Consider the following 18,280-nt stretch of genomic DNA (forward strand, 5'->3'; position numbering starts at 1 on the left):
ACTGCCTGTGAGATAATATTTATTTTTGAACTCGCTTCTTGTGTTTATGGGTTGTTACTATACTAAAACAGTTATTATGTAGTAGCAAAATAATCTATTATCCTGTTAAGTTTTTCAACATAGTTAAGTTACTCCAATTCATTCTTTCTTTTGTTATATTTTAGCTATAGTATATGAATAAAGCGGGTTTTGCTTCAAATCTGCTGCTTTGACCAATCGAATTGCATTTGGAACACACATCTTACACATCTTTAAAATAAGAAATAGTTAGGGTCTAGACTATGTTCTTAATATATTTTGAGGGGATTTGGTTTGGTCCATGAGAGACCTTAATTATGTTTATGATCAGTTCAGCAGAATTTGAAATTCTATTTGTTAAAGAGGCTCAGCTGTGTGAACACACACTGAAAATGGACGAGACAGACAGAAAGCAGAAACTTGGAAGAAATTGATCATTCTTACGGTAGCAGGCTGTGCAAAGTGCATGTCTGCTCACAATTTATGTAAATTACTTTGATTGGGACTTGATCGTAATATTTCCAAATTTGCTGCTGACACAAAACTGAGTGGAACAGCAAGTTGTGAGGAGGATACAAGGAGACTTCAAGAAGACTTCAAGAGTCTAAGTGAATGAGCTAATACATAGCAGATGGAATATAATGTGAATGACTGAGGTTATTCACTTTGGTAAGAAAAAAAAGTAGAATAGTTTTTAAATGCTAAGAGTCTATCGGAAAGATGTTGTGAAACATGAAAGGGTTCAGAAAAGATTTACAAAGATGTTGCCAGGATTGGAGGATTTGAGCTGTAGGGAGAGGCTGAACAGGCTGGGCCTGTTCTACTGAAGCGTTGGAGGCTGAGGGGTGACCTTATAGAGGTTTACAAAATTACGAAGGGCATGGCTAGGATAAATAGACAAAGTCTTTTCCCTGGGGTAGGGGAGCCCAGAACTAGAGGGCATAGGTTTAGGGGGAAAGAGGGGAAAGATATAAAAGAGACCTAAGGGGCAACCTTTTCATGCAGAGGGTGGTACGTGTATGGAATGAACTGCCAGAGGAAGTGGTGGAGGCTGGTACAATTTCAACATTTTCAAGGCATTTGGATGGGTATATGAATAGGAAGGGTTTGAAGGGATATGGGTCAGGTGCTGGCAGATGGGATTAGATTGGGTTGGGAAATCTGGTCGGCGTGGACAGGTTGGACCAAAGGATCTGTTTCCGTGCTGTACACCTCTATGACTCTATGATATGGATAATCTTGTTCCTGAGTTACAAAGTCAGAATGCAAGGTGCAACAAGCAACTAGGAAGCAAATAGTATGTTGGTCTTTGTCACAAGGAGATTTGAGTACAGGAGTAAAGTCACAGTTATATAGAGCTCTGGTGAGACTACACCTGGAGTTCTGCAGACAGTTATGGTGGGGATATACCGGTCATGTATGGAGTACCATAGAGGGTCACCAGTTAACCCTTGGAACGGCAGGACTGTCGTATGGGAGGCGAGGTCAGTATTCCCTGTAGTTTCAAAGAATATTGTTTGGAGTAACCTCATGGAAACTGATAAACTTCTTACAGGCTGGATGTAGGTAAGATGCGCCCCCCCACCCCCCCGACTTATGAGTCTAAAATCAGGGACATAATCTCTCAATAACGGGTAGACCATTTAAGAACAGAATGAGAAGAGATTTCTTCTCTCAGTGTTGGTGAATCATTGGCATTGTCTACTCAAGGTGATTGCGGAGGCTTAATCATTGAAGGCAGAAATCGGTAGGTTTTTGCAGACTAATGACATCAAGGCATATGGAGATAGTGCCGCAAAGTGGTAGTTAAACAGATGATAAGCCATGATCTAATTGAATGGTGGAGAAAGCTCAAAAGGCTAAATGAATGAGTCCTGGTTCCCATTTGGCTGCCACTACCCCACTGGTTACATCAACTGCCTCAAATCATCCCTTCTATGCTGCACCACCCCCTCAGTGTTACAATGACATTCTGTCCATCAGGGAAACACTATTCTTCACCTTTACAAGCTAATATGGAACCTGTCCCACGACATAGTGCACTGTTGATCTTCTGTCAGCTTTCAATTTAGGAGAATGACAGTCAAGCCCAAATACCACTACTTTTAATTCAAATGGCAACTTCAGTGAGAGCTCACCATTTATCCCTTTTGCTGTCAGGGAATTCACTTCACAGTAATGCAGAGAAAGCCACTCTGCCTCAGCAATGCTGATGATTAAATTGCACAGCAAATGTTATTTACGCCAGGCATCACAATAAACCTTTTTATTCTGGTTCTCAGGTAACACAAGGTTGGAATCTCTACATCCTGTCCTAAGCAAACTGCAAGTTTCTTCCTTGATATTCTTAGAACGTGAGATCAATACTGCACAGAAGTCCCATCAGCTCATGCCAGCTCTTTGGAAGAGGTTTCCAATTAGTTCCACACTCCCGCTACCAGGCTCCCTTCTCAACAGCTGTGCAAAGTCTTAATTTCAAATACTTATCCAAATTCCTTTAGAAATATGTTCCTGCTGAACATATTGCAGATCACGACTTGCTATGCAAAAATACTGTTCCACATGGCATGGAAATCCTGCTGGTTGCTGTAACCAATATTCTCCAAACACCACCGGCCAACACCAGGTTAAAGGGATCAGGGTCTGGTGTCAGGAGCAGGAAGATTGAGGCCTTATTGGACGGGGTGCATAGTAGAACTCAAAGATTATTTGGGCACATTCCTGATTATAGAGCCACTTCAGACAGGCACCTGGATCCGGGCTAAGTATGAAGGCACATCATTTCTGAATCCAACCAAGCCTTACCTTGTGGAATAGCCTGGGAAACGTGGACAGGAATAATAAGAGCTGCTGGAAAATGACCAATGATCATACTTAAGGCCACAGCTTGGTTTGGGTTGGCTGCCTTCCCATCCATCTTCCAGCTGTAGTTCAAAGTGGAAAGGGGGCAGGGTTTGAAAGTGGGTTTGGGCTGAGCAGCAGATTATTCTGACTTTAACCCCTGATCCAATTCAAAATTGTCCACTCCTTTCAGTTGAATTATTCACAAAACAAGTGTTAGGCAGGACAGGCAGTGAGCTAGAATATAGTTACAACAGTGGACTAGAGCACAAATGATGGACAGTTGGAACACTTACCCTTATTTGCTGATAGTGTAAGCAAGCCAATTAACTCGGATGACAATTTCCATCCTCTGCTGGCAAAAACTCTGTCTCAATTCAGAATCGAGTGACCAAACAAAGTCCTTAATTTGGTATCAATATTGAATGAGGGTAGAAAGATGGTTAATGTGAGAAACGAATATCACCGTGGCATAGGGGGTTGTCATCCATGCCACAGGGTCAAGTCATGATTCCAGACAGGGTGAAAAGACTTCAGTCTATATCAAACCAACTGCACTTTGAAAATTTCAAACTTTCGCGGAGTAAAAAAACCCCACAAACTAGAATGGACGCACAGAAGGTGATTAGCATTTATGTGATAGTTTTACATGTCTGCATAGATACTTTACAGATTTGATCTGCAGATTTAAAGCTGTGTCACTCAATATTTAGGTATCACTATTTAAAAAAAATATCGTATGCATAGCAAACTGAAGTGTTATTTTATAAATTGATCTTAAATCATAATACATTCGCAAGAACAAGATCAGTAACTTGCTGCACTCCTCAAAGCACTCAAGATTTGCAAGTACAGATTCAAACATAGAAACCTCATTGTTCAATGCCCTTTCTCTTGTGCATTTACTGTCTATATGGCAATAACTCTAGAAAACTCTTTAGCACAACACTTCAGTAGAGGATTGAACAATGCAATGAACAAACTGTGGCCCCTTTCTCAGGGACCTAGGTTTAGATCCAAGCCAGGCTAATGAACTGTGTTATGACACAAATAAAATGTATTTGTGGCACACCAAAGGAAGGCAAGTCTGGGAAAAGGCAATATCTCATACCATCACCATATGGAACAGGAGCAGGAGTAGGCCATTCAGCCCCTCGAGCCTGCTCCACCATTCAATAGGATCATAGCTGATCCAATATGTTCCTGAACGTCTACTGTCCTGCCCTTTCCCCGTAACCCTGGATTCCCCACTGATCAAGAATCTATTTGAACCTTAAATATACACAAGGACTCTGGCCCCACAGTTCTCTGTGGCAAGGAGTTCGAAAGATTCACAACCTTCAGAGAAGAAATTCCTCCTTATCTCAGTCTTTAAGTGGCACCCCTTTATTCTGAGACCATGGTCCTGGACTCTCCCATGAAGGGAAATATCCTCCCATTATTTCCCTGTCATGCGTCTTGAGCATATTATATATTTCAATAAGATCACCTCTCATTCTACTAAATTCCAGTGATTTGAGTCACAATCTGTTTCAGCCTTTCTCACCAGCAACTTGTACAGCTGCAGTCAGATTTCCCTATTCTTATACTCCTCCCCCCCTTGAAATAAGGACTAATATATTTCTCTTAGCCTTTCTGATTGCCACTTGCTCCCTGTGTTTTGTGCACATGTATCTTCAAGTCCCTTTGTATTGCAGCTTTTCTCCATTTAAAGAATTTTTTTTCCATCTTCGAAAATGAACAACTTCACATTCTCCCCACTTCACTCTGTCACAGGTGAAGATAATTTTTTTCTACCTTGGAGCTGTAATCATTGGCAGCCGAACTCAAGAAAACAAATCTATCCTCAAAATTCTGAGGTGATTAATTTTAGTTGGAAGAACATGGAAAAACAATATAAAGAGTACAGCTCTGAAGTATTTTTAGGAGTAGAGGATCCTATGTGCATATTAAAGACAATTTGACAGGTTGAGAATGTGGTTAATAGAGCACCCAGTACTCTGGACTTTATTAATAGAGGCACACAGAGTACAAGCGCAAGGAGTTGATGTTGAATTTGCATAAGACATTAGGTCAGCCTCAGTTGGAATACAGTATCCCAATCTGGGTACTGCGCCTTGGGAAGGATGTGAAGGTTTTGGATGAATGTACAGAAAAAATTCACAAGAATGGTTTTGAGACGAGAAACTTCAGTTCGGAACCTAGACTGGAGAAGTCAGAAACATTTTGGTTTGAGAAGAAAAGGTTGAGAGGATGTTTCATAAAGATATGCAAAATCATGATGGGCCAACATCACTCAGAAAAAGCAAGAAAAATTCCAAACCCTCAGCATTCCCAGATTTCTTTTTTATATGGGCATCATCTTTTTAAAGTGTAGAATAGATTTTACTTATATAACATAAAAGTTCCTGGTCATAAGTTTTAATATTATCCCATATTGTTAACAGTTTCACAAGGTTCTGCATTATATTTCAAACAATCCGTTAACACGAGAAAAGAGTGTTCAATATTATTTGTAGAAAGATTGTAAAAACACAAAACGTAACAAATGTTTGCATTTAATAAAATTTGCAAATCTCTTGAATTTAAGATTGAGGTTGAGAAAATCTAAAAGGTTCAAAATATGTCCTCTGAAATCATTTAAGAAACGCAAAAACATTGCTGTTTGATTACTGTGGCTCAGATGATAGCACTCTCCTCTCTGAGTCACAAAGTGTCAATCTCAAGTCCCACTCCAGAACATAAGCACAAAAATCAGGCTGAGATTCCAGTCCCGTATTGAGTGAGTGCTGGTGCCAGAAGATCCTGCTTTTAGATGGTATATTCAACCAAGATCCCATCTATCTTCGCAAGTTGACATAAAAGATTCCATGACACTATTCCAAACATGAGCAGAGGAGTTATTACTTGTGGATTAGCCAACATTTATCATCCAGCAACACAGAAACAGATTTCCCAGTCATCATGCCATTGCTATTCGTGGGAGCTTGCTGTGCATACAATGGTGACTACATTTCAAAAATACTGGCTGCAAAGTATTTGGCACATCCTGTGCTTGTGGAGGGTAGTTTATAAACACAATGTGCCGGATTTGGGCATCCATCATTGATAAGCAGACAGCCAACAGAGTCACACTCTGGTGCCTCACGATTAACGAGTGCACATTATTTCAGCAGAGATCAACGAACACTTTGCAGCAATTCCTGCTCTCAATGAATGGTATACATACCTGTGGCAAACCATGGACCAGATGGAATCACAAACATTGTTTTTTCTACACATCTTGAAGTTAAACACAAGGAAGGACGAGTGTAGCTCTGGATGGTGGTGGAGAATAGTCTAAAATTTAAAAACAAATCAGATTGTGAACTATACATCAACTCAGCATAACTGTTGTCTAAACACTAGGCTATGCTTCCAAGCTTTTTTTGTTTATTCATTCACAGGCTGTGGGTGTCTCTGGCCAGGCCAGCATTTATTGCCCATCCCTAATTTGCCCAGAAGGCACTTAAGAGTCAACCACATTGCTGTGGGTGTGGAGTCAGATGTAGGCCAGACCAGGTAAGGATAGCAGTTTCCTTCCGTAAAAAAATACTAATTAACGAGGTGGGATTTTCTGACAATTGACGTGGATTCATGGTCATCATTAGACCCCCTAATTGCAGAATTATCTTTTGTTGAATTCAAATTCTACCATGGCAAGATTTGAACCTAGGTCCACAGGACATTATCTGGGTCTCTGGATTAACAGTCCAGCTACCATAGCACTAGGCCATCACCTTCACTGCTTAGTAGGTTGTACTAAGAGCTCAAGTTTAAAATATACAGATTACTGAGGGGATAGGAGGAAAAAAAAAGAGTTGTAATTGTTGACAGATGCATTTTCATTACTTTTTAATGCAGTTTGCTATGTTACAATAGTAACTGTAATTCAGAGTACTTCAGTGACTGTAAAGTGCTCTGGGAAAGCCAGCAGTTGTGGATGGTGTAGCATAAGTGCAAGTCTTTCTTATTGGTTTTATTTTAAATGGATAACACACACTTAAATTATATTTATCAAGTTACTATTTCCTTACATTACTTGTTGGAATGATTTGAAATGAAAGCAAATATCTATAACTTTGGCCTCATAAATATTTATACAGACTCCCTATAGACATTTTCAGTTTATTACAGTCCAGAAGAAATGGCATAAGGAGCAGTAAATCATGTCATACAACAGTTCCCCATAACCCAATGACACAAGGAAGAGTAGTTCCTAAAAACACAATATTGTAACTTATCTTGCTTTATCTCAGCGCCTATGAGAAACAGTGAGCCACACATGTGTCAAACTAAGTTAATTTCTGGGTCAGCAGGTTTCCTCTGCAACATATCAATTCAATTCAAGTTGTTGCTGTTAGCACAAGTGAGTCTACAAACAGCCCAGCAGCATTCAAATGTTTTAATACACAAATTCCTTTCCGGAGAGAAGTGCAGATTCTGGGGAAGGACAAAAGCTACGATGTGCATTGCTAGAAATGTTCTCTTGATTCAAGTGTACACAGTGTGAAAAGGTTATACATGTATCATTACACTGCAGGGAAATCCCAGTCACAATATCAACACAATATTATAAGGGCAAAAATGAATATTTCTTGCAGCTTCCCCTTTTTCTTTGCAACTAGATCTTCCTCAATTTTGCCAATACTGGGGTCACCTAAGAGGTTAATTGGAGTGAAGGATCAGGCAGAAACACACTACTGAAAATTCCAACTCTATGTAATTCTAATTGCACAGTCCCTCAACAAAATTACACAGATTTATGTCTGGAGCTGCGTTCTTGGCTTTCAAACTATAATCTCCCAAAATCAATGCTCCCTCACTCACTTCCATTCTCATTAAGTTTCATTTTCTCTTCCATAAGAAAATATGGAGCTGCAAAAATCAACTGGTGAAGTTAAAGTAATGTGCTAAATGTTAGTAATATAGTCCAAAAGATATTTCTCATTGATTAAGGCTTTAGTTCTATAATTTCTCAGAGCCTGATAAAAACTACAGCAATTCCACTCTATGCATTGTGCCTTATGTAACACGACAAACCTACTATTTCACCGATCTACATTGTTTGCAGCTCTTGCATGGTTCTAATTCACAGGTACTGATATTTTAATAAATGTACATAACCAAACGGGGTAAACTGAAGAACATAAAATAGGAGCAGGAGTAGGCCATTTGGCCTCTCACACTTGCCCCACCATTCATTGAGAACATGGCTGTTCTGTCTCAGGCCTCAACTCCTCTTTTGTGCCAACTCCACATAGCCCTCAGTTCCCCAACATTTCAAAAATCTACCACCTTTTTAAGTACTTTCAGAGATTTAGCTTCCAAAGCTTTCTGGGTAGAAAATTCCAGATATTCCTTAGCCTCTGAGAAAAAGAGTTTGTATCTCAGTTTTAAAACAGTATCCCTTCATTCAAGACAACCACCTGATGAAGGAGCAGCGCTCTGAGAGCTCGTACTTCCAAGTAAACCTGTTAGAATATAAACTGGTGTTGTGTGATTTTTAACTTTGTACATCCCAGTCCAACATTGGCGTCTCCAAATTCTTAAAGCTAACATGCAAAGCTCCTTTAGACCTTGTATATTTCAATAAGATCACCAATCATTTTTCTAAACATGGATGAATAAAGGCCTAACTTGTTTAGCCATTATGGATAAGTCAACACCACATACCAGGAATAATGGCTTGTGAATGTCTTCTGAACTGTCTCCAATACCACTATATCCTTTCTTAAATTTAGGTCTAGACTGTATGAATGCTCCAGGAGTGGCCTCACCAACATCCTGCACAGTTGTAACAAGTCTTCCTTATTTTTAAGTTCCACCCATGACTACCTCCTCCCACCCCCACCCCACCAACAGTAAAAGCTAAATATCCATTGCCTTCTTATTTACCTGCTGCATCTGCAAACTGAGCTTGTGTTTCCTTACACAAGCTAACCCAGATCCCTTTGTACAGAGGCATGGTACATTGGGGAAACCGAGCAAAGGCTACGACAACGGATGAATGGGCACTGCACAACAATCAACAGACAGGAGGGTTCCCTCCTAATTGGGGAACACTTCAGTGGCCCAGGACATTCGACCTCGGACCTTCGGGTGACCATCCTCCAAGGTGGACTTCGGGACAGGCAGCAGAGAAAAGTGGCCGAGCAGAGGCTGATAGCTAAGTTCGGTACCCATAGGGATCTTGGGTTCATGTCACATTACAGGTGACCACCATTGCACTATATACACACACACACACACACACACACGGACGCGCACACAGACACCCACACACACCCTTACAGACACACACTCATACTTGCACCCCCTCACAGACTTAAGACACTCTGCACTCACTATACACACACACACACAACACACACACAACCCCTAACCCAGACAGACAGACAAAGACCCATATGCACTCATATATTTTGTGGGGTGAATTTGTACTTGCAGGGTTATATTGTACCTTGCTCAAAAACTGCATGCGTTCATGTCGAACTCTGAGCTCAAAAACAGCATGAATTTATATAAAACTCCGTTATCTCACTTTTTACATTAGAATCAATCTAAACATCATGGGATAGACAGAGAAGACGGGGGCTAACACCTTCAACATATTGTCTGGCTATCACCATTGTTAACAGCTAACCCGAGAATGCAACATTTTAAAAAAAGGTTTTGTGATTTACACATGAAAGAAGTGAAACTATCATGGTATTCTAACAGATGAAAGGCTTAACAGACAATCAATTTTTCAATGTATAATTTCAGTTACATCACACTGTAAATTTTTGCTATAAATTCTGTGTGTTAGGACTGAGCCCTCCATTACCACCTAATGAAGGAGCATCGCTCTGAAAGCTAGTGTGCTTCCAGTTAAACCTGTTGGACTATAACCTGGTGTTGTGTGATTTTTAACTTTGTACACCCCAGTCCAACACCAGCATCTCCAAATCATGGCCCTTGGTTTGGGATTTCTCTCTATTTAAACAATTGTGTGCCTTTTGATTTTTCTTACTAAAGTATATGACCTCACACTTTCCTAAATTAAATTCTATTTGCCAAGTTTTAAGCCACTCACTCAATTTATCTATATCACCTTTGCAGATTCCTAATGTCCTCATCACAACATCTCTTTTGTACTGTCAGCAAGTTAGATCAATATGCTGACTCCTCTAATTTATTGATATAGATGGTAAATAATTGATACCCTAGGACTGACCCTGGTGGCACTCCAGTTACATCTTTCCAACCTGAAAAAGATCCATTAACTATTCTATGTTCTGCATATTAACTCATCCTTAATCCATGCTAATACATTATCTTCAATACCGTGAGCTCCTGTCTTGTGCAAAAACCTTTTATGTGGTACTTTATCATAGCCTTCTGGAAATCGAAATACACTGCTTCTTCTGGTTCCCCTTTATCAACTCTTTGTTATATCTTCAAAGATCTCAAGCAAATCTGTCAAACACAATTTCCTTTCTGCAATGTTGTCTTGATTCTGTTTGACTGTGTTAAACTGTCCTGAATGTCTTGTTAGATCTTCCCTAACAAGGGACTTGCATTAACAACAATGGTCAGCTAACCAGCTTATAGTTTTCCATTTTCTGTATCCCTTCCTTCTTGAACACGGTGTCATATGATCAGTTTTGCAATCTGTTGGAACACCCCCAGAATCCAGTGAGTTCTGTATATGCAGAACTGTTATAATTCAGTCAGAGTTGCACAGCAGCCATTGTTGCCTTGGAGATCATGACCCCAAACTGTCAGCAACCCTACTTTGGGAAAACCTGAATTGGAGGGAAAAGTGATTTTAAGCAATTCAAGAGGCAAGAAATGAAAAAATGGAAATATCTTCAATAAGTTGGAAAGCAGAACAGATTAAATGACAAAGAATACATGACCAAAAGAGCTGGTAATCATTTAAGTAAATAAATAAAGATATGCCTAGAGGGGGTATAAATGGCAACAGCATAATTATTATAGTTGCCAACCAAAAACGTGGTCAAGAAGTGTTTGGAAGATTGCAAACTGCCTACTACAAAGTTAAGGTGCTGTCCTGCTCAGCTTCATTAAGACATTGTAGGAGACCAAGGACATAGTTGTCAAAGTGGGCCTCAGGCAGTCTTCTAAACAAACTCCACAATTTGCTGATGATATACAAATAGGTAGAAAAGAAAGCTGTAAAACAAAATTCGGAGTACTCTGCAAAATGATATAGATGGTTAAGTGAGTCAGCAAAAATGTCAGCTGAATATATATGTGAGAAAATGAGAGGTTGACCAGTTTGAAAGGAAGAATATGAAAGCAGGAACTGCAGAATGATGAGTACAGAGGGACTGCTCACACATAAATCACAAAAGGTTAACAGGCAAGGAAAGCCAGTAATTAGGAAAGCAAATGGAGCGTGTTGGCCTTTACTGCAAGGGGCATGGAGAAAAAAAGTAAGAAGTCTTAAGTTTGGTGAGAAGATACCTGTAGTACGGTATACAGTTTTGGTCTCCTTATTAAAGGAGGGTATTAGGATTCCTGCAGAAACTGATACTTTTAGAAAAATGCTCAAATTTCTAGCAACTGACTGGAAAAATCACTTGGCAAGATTTCAAGTTGTAAGTGTTTTACTATAATGAACTAAAACCAACCTTGCCTAAACACTAATCAGTAGGCGATTCATGTTTTGTATGATAAAGAAAATACCCACATTAATGTTTAAAATGTACAAATATCTTCAAATTATACTTTATTCTGTCCTTTAAGTGAACACTTCATTTTTCAAGAATCAGTTCAAAACTACTCCCAGCTCTCAATTGCTTGCTTCCTTTTCCCTTTTTAAAATCCCGGTACAGACTTTCACAGTGAGGGTTATCCTAGAGATTTCTCTCTCTCTCACCAAAGCTAAGCAAATCCTCCAGCCTCACTTAAAACGTCACAAACTAAGCAAGACTTCCTACGAATTAAAGAGACTAGTTACTGTCATCTTTCTGCTCCTCTTCTCTCACAGATTCTTGTGGATTGACATATTTGAGAGGTTCAAGTGCACGTGAAGAGAAGTCCTGTTATCGGATAATACAATATTATGGATGGGCTGTTCCTCTTTTCATGGCAACATGACCACATGAGTCTTGTATTGATGTAGACATGTTAGTTAAATAAAACCAAGAATTGTGGGTGCTGGAAATCTGAAACAAAAATACATGGAGAAACTTCATGTCTGGCAGCATCTATAGAGAGAAAGCAGAGTTAAGATTTCAGGATCTGTGTTCCACCATCATGTTCCTGGCTGATGTTTGCCTTTGGCCTACTGTAGTGCTCTAGTGAGACTCAGTGCAAGCTGGAAGGACAGCATTTCATCTTCCAGCTGAGGACCCTGCAGCCTTCGGGACTCAATATCGAGTTCAACAATTTTAGAACTTGAACACCTTCTTCCATGTCCTTTTCCTACACCCCAGGCCTTATCACATGGGGCGCTTTCAGCACAGACAACCCATTTTTCTCTAGTTATAGTTCTCATTATCAGCTTTTCACCTTCTCATTATGCATCCCTTTGTTTCTGTAACTGTCTTTTTTTCCCTCTGTGCTCAGTCTCCACCCATCTTCTCACTCCTTTGCTCCTCATCTCTATCCCGTGTCTTCAGCATCTATATTTTCCTAGCTACTACTAGTCACTGGACCCGAATTTGATTCTGCTTTCTCTCCACAGATGCTGCCAGATTTGCTGAGTTTCTCCAGCAATTTCTGGTTTAGAAATTTTAATTATAATTAGCTATTTGTTAGAGCCCCAACTCTATTAACAGTTTCAGTATAACCATGTACAGTCTTGACATTCCTCACACCCTCCTATGACCTAGACACGAATAGTCCATCACCGACAACATAGCTCGCCTGGCCATTGTTCAGACATCCCCCCGACTCCAGTCTCCCATAACCTTTAATACCAAAGTTTGTTGATAGGCAGAATTCAGAACACCCATCAGTCCTCCATTATGTAAGGACAGTCGTAAAACATAATAATCCTACAAACTTTGTATATGTAACATGAGATATACTTACAGGGAATGACTAGACTGATTCCTAGGATGAAGTAGCTATCATATGAAGAAAGGTTAAACAGATTAGATTTGCATTCGTGTTCAAAAGAATAAGATGTGATCTTATTGAAACATGCAAGATTATAAACGGGCTTGATAAAGGTGGTTGTTAAGGATGTTACTCTCTGTGGGATATTTGGAAAACCAAACAGTTTAAAAATAAGGAGTCTCCCATTTAAAACTGAGATGAGAAGAACTTTGTTCTGTCAGAGGGACTTCACTTTCACAGACAGCATTGGAGACCTAGTAATTAAAAATATTCAACGCTGAGTTAGGTATGTTCATGACTGACAAGGGGTTATGGGGCAGTCAGGAAAGTGAAGACAATGCCATAATCAGATCAGTCTTGATTTTATTGAACAGCATAGCAGACGTGAGGGGCCAACACCTCCACAACTCTACACCTCCCGCTCTTAATTTCTTATTGTATCTTATTGATTGACAAAGAAGGAAATGGGAATCAAATGGTCGTGTCTCAACGGTAACATGCTTATCCAAAATGAGGGAAACATGATTGGTCATTATCAAGCTAGTTTCACTGGCATAAGTGTCCAGCATTCCTGTGGCAGGCTATCTAATAGCATTTGGCTTTGCCCATTTAGTTTTCTCTTTGTGTTAGAATTTGCTGGAAGTGGGCACTCAAGAAAACAGACAAAACTATCAGTTTAATGAATCATTTTTAAGGATTGCAATTAGATTGTGAAGCAAGTGTGAATTAATATTCCAAAAGTTCCTCACTAGATTTCCACAGAATATCATTGGTTTAATTGATGTGGGGCTTTTGTATTATTCTTTGTGTAGTTATAACAAAATGCAGATAGATGGGGGCAGTATGATGCTGTAATATCCTGCTTTAAGTTACTGAATAACTCAGGGGTTTCCACAACATGGAGAGAGAGGAATTCTCTCTCAATGATAGGGATCAATTGAGGCAAAGTTCAAAGCAGTCAAAGATATTACAATTTCACCACCATGCCCCATCATAATGTTTTCTGCTTTTATGGTAATTTAAAAGCTTTACATTGGGGTCATAATGGGAAAATGTTTATTAAGTACTACTCTATTCTGTTCATTCATTCCTTTGTCTAATCTCCCCTTAAATACTTGGCATGTTTGACATTTTCACTATTCTCTGGCTTGGAGAGGTTTCTTCTGAATTCATCATTGAATTGCTTGGCCCCTCATTACACTCTTTTCCAGACAAGGAAGCATTTCCCCTGTACTGCCTTATCAAAACACCGAATAATTTAAAAACCTCTGAGTCACCAGTCAACATTCTTTCTACAAGAGAGGAACAACTCAGGTCGCCAATCCTTTCATTACTTGGCCATCATGTGTAGGACTATGAACTGTTTGGGATTTTTGGGACTGTCCTGTAGCTTGGCTTTTCATTTTCCCTGATGGTGTTTTTTTCCATCTCTGCAGATTTAATGTCTGTGTGCTCAGGACAGAATTAAGGGAGGGGTAGCTGGTCTTTTGAGCTGACGGGCACGGACTCTGGGTGAGTTACACAACAGTAGTGATCATCTCAAACATGAGTGAAAGACCCACTTGCCCTTTCCTCACATTGGTCCCATGGTCTTGTCAATCTCACCCAAACCCTGCTCTAGGTGGGGTCAAATTATTGATGATGCTGAAATTTGTACTGAAAAAAAAATGCTGGAACTCACAGCAGATCAGGCAGCATCTATAAAGAGAGAGCAAGCTAACCTTTCAAGTCCAGATGACTCTTCATCAGTGTCCTCGGAAGGTTCTATCAGCGCCAGCCATCACGATCTTGTCTGCCTCCCACACCAGCTCTCAAGTCTGCACTCCCTATCTCTGCTCTTGTCAGTAGCTGTAGTGGAAAAGTGTCCTTTTTTTATCTTTCTTGACCAGAGATGGTCAAAATGAAGGAGAGGTTTTAAGTTTGAAACTCCTGAAAAAGTAGACAGATTAAAGTTTTCCAAACCACAGGAGGAGTCCAAGAGTTGAGAGGCACCAGTTTCAAACCCAACATATAACAGAAAGAGCAGCGGGAGGATTGGAGAGGGAAGATTAACGTTGAGCAATAATAAACAAGGCGCCCAGTGTGTGAGTGGCTAACCCACAATTCCTTGTAATTGACAGCTCTCCACGAGCACTCATCTTCCTCAATCGGCCATTAAGGGGGTTATAAATGATTGTATTTGCGGTGATGTGTGTGTCAGGGAGGCCATAGGTCGGTTACTTACCTGCTTTCAGGCCAATGCCACCTCCAGCGCCAGAGGATTGGCCGCAACCTCCCCGCCAGCGCCGCCATTGCTCGGCCCTGACACCAGGACCCGCAGTGACCACCGCCCTAACCACCGCCTGACCCTTTCACCTTTTTCACTCAAACAAAACCCGAGCGACCACACAGTATATCAATCAACCTCATGCCATCCGTTGTGGAAAAATAAAATAAAATTGATAAATAAATCGACGAAATCAATCAGGCGGTTCCGAGACGCCAGGACAGCCTGTGAGGCCCCGCTCCATGGGCTCCGTTGACTTGAGTTGCAGAACAGGATGATAGCGGCTTTGCGTGTAGCGCGGTAGAAAGAACGGAGAGGAAAATGCAAAATACCTTCGGTAAATCCGGATTCTTTTTACACGTGCGAGCTGTGGCTGTTGGAATTGTCTGTACTAGGCGTTAAAAGGTTGTTGTCGGGATTGCGATGCAATTATATGGCAATGTTTGGGGGAAGAGATGCTGAGGGAGGATGAGCGGCTTCGTGCGGACGCTTGATTGACAGGCGCCCTCCCGGCTCGCGTTCCAGTGCCTGGCTCTGGCCATTCATTAATTTACTCAGCCACTCATTCATTCATTCATTCATTCATTCAGTCCTCTCTGGATAGTGAGGAAGCTTTGCTACATAATGTTCTTTCTCATGGGGAGGGAGGAGAAAAAGCATCTCTTCCAGTTATCACTGGGATACTTTAACTTTATATTTTGCTTCACCTCAATGATCTGAAATGTAATTTCAAAATGGATCTCTTATGTTATTTTCCTAATTTAAGTCAGAGACCTCTGACTTGCAAGACCTAATTGTGTTCATTTTACGTGCGACAGAAAATAGAAACTCTCCCAATGTCTCCTGAAGGATTACAGTTTTTTGTTGAAAATGTGATGTATTTATTTTCTGCCTCGCAACAAGTGATGGAAGCTTCTTTTTTCTTTTACAATTTCCACATTTTGAAATTCGGTGCCATAGATGATAAATCCCCAAAGAAAGAAATTGTCAAACCTGCGAATAACACCAACTAGTCTGGCTCATCTTGTACACTTCAAAATGGAGATCTATTTGACTTGAAGATTGAAAAGTGATTTGCAACTTGGTAATTAAAACTTCGTATTTGTGAACAGCCAATATCAATCATAAATATTGCAATTACAATTACTGTTTGTGAAAATACAGTGTATTGATTTGGATTTAATTTACTGATGCATATGCTTGAATTTTATAAACTCAAGCATTAAACTATCTGTTGTGGTACTATCTAAGGCACATGCATTCCAGATACTCAGACCTTGCTTAACTAGAGCATCTCAAAAGTAAAACAATGTGCTCAAGTAGACAGACAGGAAGATACTGTAATAAAAATGCCTGGCAGCGGTGCAAAACCAGATTAAGAACTACCCACACTTGATGTCCAAGTAATCAAATAGGCTTTCTGCTGCAGCAAAAGGCTTCTGGCAAGGTGCTGCTAGCACCAGTAATGCACTTTGGTGGCTTTGCCCACTGCTAGTTTTGTGCCTTTGTCATTCCTGAAAAGTTTAACCAACCTGGCCTTTTCCCAAATGATTCGGGTGGTGTCTGTTGGAATGGACCACATTAAGCTCTGGGGCCAAGGAGAGGTTAATTATTGAAACTTTATTGAGATTGGCAGCTTCCTGATCAGCCTCTGTTATCTTGACAACTTGGCGAAATTTTCCTCAAGGTCAGGAAAAAAAGTTGTCAGCAAATAGCTGGCTTTCTTTCACTCAATTTACTTCTAAAGATTGTATTTTATTCTGATTTTTCACTGTCTTATCCTGAAATGTGCATTAAAAACAACTTTGCATTTCTTCTAATAGATAAATATTTGAATCGTGAGCTTTAGTACTCTGTGAACATATTGTTCTTGTGATTTATGTAATTTCTGACAAGTGTTTAAGGAGAAAGGATTTGCTTTTCTCCAATGGGTTTACAGTGAAACCTTAACTATGCTTCATTACAGAAGATGGAATTTGGCAGATAATCACAGTTCATTGAATGAGGACAGAAATAAAATACTGTGGGTGCTGGAAATATGAAGTAAGGATGTAGGTTTGCTCGCTGAGCTGAAAGGTTCATTTCCAGACATTTCATTATCTTACTAGGTAACATCTTCAGTGGACTTTATGCAAAGCAATGCTGAAACTTCCTGCTTTCTATTTATATGTTTGGGTTGGTGATGTTATTTCCTGTGGTGAAGTCACTTCCTGTTCCTTTTCTCAAGGGGTGGTAGATGGGGTCTAACTCGATGTGATTGTTGATAGAGTTCTGGTTGGAATGCCATGCTTCTAGGAATTCTCGTGCATGTCTTTGTTTGGCTTGTCCGAGGATGGATGTATTGTCCCAGTCGAAGTGGTGTCCTTCCTCATCTTCATGTGAGAGAGGGTCATGAAATAAGTACAACCCAAGCCTAAACAAAAATAAGCACCTGTGGATGGCAGAAAATTTAAGAGCAAAGACTGTTCATCAGAATTATCGGCCTGAAACATTAGCTCTTTCTCTCTGTGGATACAGCCTGACCAACTGAGGTTTTGCAGTTTTGTAGACAATAGACAATAGGTGCAGGAGTAGGCCATTCTGCCCTTCGAGCCTGCACCACCATTCAATATGATTATTCGCTGATCAACCTTAATCAGTATCCTGTTCCTGCCTTATCTCCATAACCCTTGATTCCACTATCCTTGAGAGCTCTATCCAACTCTTTCTTAAATGAATCCAGAGACTGGGCCTCCACTGCCCTCTGGGGCAGAGCATTCCACACAGCCACCACTCTCTGGGTGAAGAAGTTTCTCCTCATCTCTGCCTTAAATGGTCGAGCCCGTATTTTTAAGCTGTGTCCTCTGATTCGGGACTCACCCATTAGCGGAAACATGTTTCCTGCTGCCAGAGTGTCCAATCCTTTAATAATCTTATACGTCTCAATCAGATCCCCTCTCAATCTTCGAAACTCAAGGGTATACAAGCCCAGTCACTCCAGTCTTTCAGTGTAAGGTAATCCCGCCATTCCAGGAATTGACCTCGTGAACCTACGCAGCA

General features: G+C 40.3%; 2 protein-coding genes across 8 annotated transcripts in view; one reads left to right on the forward strand and one right to left on the reverse strand.

Moving 5' to 3' along the window:
- Positions 1–15,306, reverse strand: part of LOC122541798 (NFU1 iron-sulfur cluster scaffold homolog, mitochondrial-like) — a 39,668-nt gene extending 24,362 nt beyond the window's left edge. For 2 of the 3 annotated variants that reach the window (XM_043678791.1, XM_043678792.1), the window contains exons 1-2: positions 15,200–15,306; positions 6,089–6,198 (exon numbers count right to left, since the gene is read on the reverse strand). In XM_043678791.1, the coding sequence (XP_043534726.1) occupies positions 6,089–6,198; positions 15,200–15,267 (178 nt within the window). In that variant the 5' untranslated portion in view covers positions 15,268–15,306. Of the gene's footprint in view, positions 1–6,088; positions 6,199–14,696; positions 14,937–15,199 lie in introns of those variants that run through there. The other variant, XM_043678793.1, reaches the window with a different exon arrangement.
- Positions 15,307–15,399: 93 nt separating this feature from the next.
- The window catches only part of LOC122541797 (progestin and adipoQ receptor family member 3-like), a 36,107-nt gene continuing 33,226 nt past the window's right edge, over positions 15,400–18,280 (forward strand). For 4 of the 5 annotated variants that reach the window (XM_043678790.1, XM_043678788.1, XM_043678785.1 and 1 more), the window contains exon 1: positions 15,400–15,578. The gene's annotated coding sequence lies outside the window, so the exon portion shown is untranslated. Of the gene's footprint in view, positions 15,579–16,201; positions 16,326–18,280 lie in introns of all 5 variants that reach the window. The other variant, XM_043678786.1, reaches the window with a different exon arrangement.

Source organism: Chiloscyllium plagiosum, chromosome 38 (genome assembly GCF_004010195.1).
Source record: "Chiloscyllium plagiosum isolate BGI_BamShark_2017 chromosome 38, ASM401019v2, whole genome shotgun sequence".
Taxonomy (NCBI): Eukaryota; Metazoa; Chordata; class Chondrichthyes; order Orectolobiformes; family Hemiscylliidae; genus Chiloscyllium; species Chiloscyllium plagiosum.